Source organism: Pseudovirgaria hyperparasitica (genome assembly GCF_010093815.1).
Source record: "Pseudovirgaria hyperparasitica strain CBS 121739 unplaced genomic scaffold EJ05scaffold_31, whole genome shotgun sequence".
Taxonomy (NCBI): Eukaryota; Fungi; Ascomycota; class Dothideomycetes; order Acrospermales; family Acrospermaceae; genus Pseudovirgaria; species Pseudovirgaria hyperparasitica.
This window is the reverse complement of record NW_022985579.1, coordinates 142858-147528: the sequence shown is the minus strand read 5'-3', so window position 1 is coordinate 147528 and position 4671 is coordinate 142858. Positions and strand designations below refer to the sequence as shown.

Below are 4671 nucleotides of genomic sequence, written 5' to 3'. Positions count from 1 at the left end.
GGCCTACCCTAGTACTAGATTATAATTTACTAATAACTACTTAAATCTTATACGCATGTCCGCACTTAAGAAAAACCCAACCCTTTAACTACTTAAGTCTATGTTGATATTATTAGGGTCGGTCGAATCTACTAATGAGGGCGGCGGGAAATCTAGGTTAGATCCAGGGAACGCTATATCATAGTAAAGTTCTTAAACTGCGTGTTCGTCCTTAAAAGGGCCATAATTAGTGAGATACTATACCTAGGTGGTAAGCGGCCGGTCTTGGTTAATGATAATGCCACTATTAGGCATGCTAGGCTGTGTATCGATCGTTGGCTGTTTAGATGGATCTAAGATCCGCGACCTAGAATCACCCTTACTATCCGATGCGATAGTATTGGTGCCCTTAGGAGATGTATACGATAACGTGGTAGTAATGGTCGGTATGGTTAGCGTGATTAAAGGAAAAACAGGAGGAGGGTTAAGGTCCGTAGAAGGTCCTGGAATTGGCGATTCCACACGTTCCTTAGAAATAGTACTAGAGTCTACGAGGGGGTCTAGGGGGTTTATCCGTATAGTGTTGTCGGGCATATTATCTAAAACCTTAGAGGCGTCTGTAATCGCTGATTCTAGTGCCTCCTCTAGTATCTTATTACTAAGTTTAACGCGCTTAACGGCCTTACTTAAATCGCTATGCGACGCTATACGCTTCTTCCTTATAGTTACTTCGGCTATAGAAGACTTTTCGGTGGTGTTGGCTGGCGGCTTTATGCGACGTAATAAATCCTCTTCGTTACTCTCGTCGACTTCCTTAGGCGGGTTAAGGTTGGGATTGTTATACTTTAGCTTATCCCGAACTTACTATATGGCGAGCTAATACGTAAAGCTAATGTTAGACTAATAATCATAGAAAATTAGACGACCGAGCGACTCCCTAAGTTGGTGAAGTACGGCGAGTTGTCGCTCCTAATAATTAGTAGGAGTCTCGAATCTAGGTTCTTTATATACGGGCTGGGCGAGCCGAAGACGAAGACCCTCTACGAGAATTTTAGGGCTCCACGTAAGTCTCTCGAGCCGCTTATAGGGTGGAATCAAACGGTAGTATTCCTTAGAGCTGTGGAAGTGTAGATCGATGTAGGTATTGGGTCTATAGCCGCCCGCTCTAGCGCCACCTAGTATATATATAATCTTCGCGATAAAAGTAAATCTAGTATAGAGCTTGCCTTAATTCTCGAGACGCGAAATTCTCTCTGCTATAGCTAACTAGAACTATGTGACGTAGTAGTGTCTAACCGAGCGGTAGATAATAGGTTTACCTATTACTAGTCGATTGATGAAGAAAGCTATCGCCTAAGGTCGTAGACACCTACTAGGAAGCTTTGGGTCGTTAGAGATTATAAAGTTACTATCGTTTTTTTTGCGCTTTGGCGCTTTGGCCTTTTTTATAGCTGCGGCTATAACTAGAGTAGTGCTAGTCGGCTTTGCGGTATCGGTTTGGTTTACCTTTAATCTTTTCGATGGCGTTCTAACTACTTTCTGGGCTTTGGATTTTAACGGTGTTCGCGGTAGTAGTAAGTTAGAGGTATCGGGTTCGGAATCCGGATTATTAGGAAGTTCGCTATCTATAGGCGGAGGTGTAGAACCTAAATCATTAGTATTATCTTCGGGTTCCTTTACCGAAGATGGTTCCGTAGTAGGGTATAGCGTTTCTATAGTTGGCTCTTTTACTACTATACTATTCTTAAGTGGCGGTGCGGTCTTAGACGTTTTACCGGTCTTACTTATAATAGGATCGGCGGTATTTTTAGTCTTAGAACTCTTCTTCTTCTTCTTCGCGGGGGATGGTTTATTAGTTACTAGAGGACGGGCTACTACGGCTCGACTATGTATAACGTTATCCCTAATTATATCCTTAACGAAACGTGTACGGTTAGTGTAAACTTCCTAAGATAGAGCTAACTTAATACTAGTGGCGCGAGCCGTATGTACACGAGGTGTTATCGGTGTGTATTAGATAGGTAGTTCTACGGTAGACGGTTAGTATAGAACATGTATATCTTAAGAAGGGCCTGGAATCGTCGATCGTAGACGGTTATAGGGAATATGTATATCTTAAGAGGGGTCTAGAATCGTCGATCCTAGACGGTTATAGGGAAAGACTATAGAGTGTATATAATAACGAATGCGCGGGTATTGGAATCGCTGATCCCAAGGATTACTAAAGCCGGGATTTAATATACCTAGAAACTTAATGGCGCGCGTTTCGATCGACGGGAATATAATACTAAAGGATGTTAGTAGATGATAGTAATTCGTATGATTAGAAACCCACTAGATAATAGGTGTAATATTAAGTATATCCTCCGCCAATGGCACGACGAGTAAGATATTGAATGGTATTTTATTATTATTAGAGTCCTCGAAAGCCATTCGTATACCGAGAAGGGTAGAATAGGCTCCGGCGTCTATAGCCTATCTATACTTTAATATTCCGAGAATAGGATAAAGAATCTAAGCGACGCTACTAATATCCGGGTCCTAATAATTAACCGTAGTTTCGACGATGCTTTTGTATAAACCTCTTAGGACGTTATGACGTTTTTTTATATCCGACTTCGTCTTTATGCATGTTAGTATAGCCACGTGTATAATGATTTTTATATTAAGATTATATGGCTCTGTTACTAGAATTTCCTTGGATTCTAAAACCTTATAATCTGTGAGGGCGGTCACGAGTTCCGGACCGGCTCCTTTACGGATAACTACGTTAATGCTACCGAAACGCTTGGCATCTAATTGCCTCTGCGTAGCGTTCACTAAACAGACGTCCTTCTCTAGTATCTATATAATATTACTGACCATGAACTTTACGCTATTCATGCGTGACGGTATTGGTTTTTTATAAGATTGATAGAAACGATTGTTCCCTACTAGATTGTTTAGGTCTTAAAGTGTCTATTAGGCATGGCGTATGGATCTAGAAGTTTTAGCCGGTTCCGAAGGTCTAGTATCTTCTACGGGTGGCGGAGCTAATTATACCGCCTTCCCTTTTCCTTTGCTTGGCTTGGTTGGAAGGCTCTAATCGCCTGCCATTTTGTTAAACCTATATAATCTATTTAGAGGCGTCTATGAATTGCGATTGCTAATGAGATAAACGAACGAATTATAAGACTTGTTAACGTATACGAGAGTAAGTAAGTTAATATAGGAGAGAGGAAATTATAAGGTGGTATATATTCATATACCTTCGTGCGAATACCAAGCTAGTCTCGTTTAGATAGTAACATTATAAAAGTAAATAGAGGTTAATAAACCGGACATAATATAGATAAGTAGTGAAGTGAAGTAATACTAAGTAAATAAAATGAACCCTCTCTTACGTCGCGTAAGTCGGAATAACGTAATACTAGTTCGAAGCCTATACTTACGTATACTAAGATGTTACTAGAAGTAAAAGGCTGTCGGCGCTTGACGTTTCTAGACGCCTCTAGTACGGAGTGGAACCACGTTTTAAAGGTATAGAAAACGAGTATAGGAATGCTTAACGGAGTGTGTGAGATAGTATTGGAAATTATAATAATATTTAACTAGGCGTCGATTATGAAAGTAAGGAGATGTAATAAGCCATGAGGACGACTATCCTTATATAGACTATTAAAGGAAAGATACTAGTAGCTACGAACATAATGAAATAACTAGTGGAATATAAATACACGCTATTAAAGAAAAGTACTAACCATAGACGCGACTAGAAACGCCGATTCCAATCCCTCCTAGAAGATAGTTAAGCCTTATTATTATCTCTATCTATGTTTATTAGTATCTTATCTATTATAAACTACTCTACTATATAAGTGGTCTAGTCCTTATTAACGAATCGTTCGGTAGCGTGTTCTATTAGGAAGAGGTCTTTATAGTCTTCGATTAACTATATTATACGGATCGTAGGCTCTAATATAGATCTTAATAATGTTATTTTCTCGCTGGCTTCTCGCAGCGAATGGATCCTATCTCTACTATCTACCTCGTCCTTACCATAACCATAGGTACTACGCTTGGTAGGGTCCTTATCTAGGCGGTTATTAGGGCGGCGCATAGTGTTACTAATAATATTAAATATACTAGTAGCCCTCTCCGTTAGATCGGTAATACCTAGCCCCTCGCTTTAGTTAATAACGATACTACGGTTAAATATTAGGAGGCGTTTTATGACTTTAAGCACGGGAACAGCCGTGGATTCCGGTTTACATAGCTTCTTAAACTCCGGATCGTCTTTATAGATAATTAGACCGAAATTATAGTATACATCTCTAATTATAGGATACCAGCCCTTAAGGATAGACGGAACGATAATATCGAGAGTAGTATCGAGGGTACCATCCACGAGACTAGATAGAGTAGTAAACATCTTAGGCAATGCTCGGCGAGTCATGGCCATGGACATTTCAGATGCCCATGTGTTTAGCATATAGTACTTAGAAAGCAGGGTTGGTAAGGGCTGTTTAAGTCGAAATATGCGACCCAAGAGCTACCGTAGGAGAGCGAGATTGGCTGGATAAGAAAAGAAATAAACATTTCTATTCGCCTTCTATAAATTAAAACCAACCCCTATAATTCCGCATATATTAATAAACCAATCGATCCGGGAGGGAACTCTATTAATGTCGTCCTAATAGATATTATCGCCGT

The 4671-nt window shown here is 40.1% G+C and overlaps 1 protein-coding gene across 1 annotated transcript; it reads right to left on the bottom strand.

Annotated features, from left to right (window-relative positions):
- Positions 1-243: 243 nt before the first annotated feature.
- EJ05DRAFT_490680 (uncharacterized protein) lies at positions 244-2412 on the bottom strand (the record flags this gene model as incomplete). Its single annotated transcript, XM_033745905.1, has 5 exons — positions 244-792; positions 845-855; positions 1353-1922; positions 2223-2266; positions 2315-2412. The coding sequence occupies 5 exons, from the start codon at positions 2410-2412 to the stop codon at positions 244-246; spliced, it is 1272 nt and encodes a 423-aa protein (XP_033595230.1).
- Between the last annotated feature and the right edge of the window lie 2259 nt (positions 2413-4671).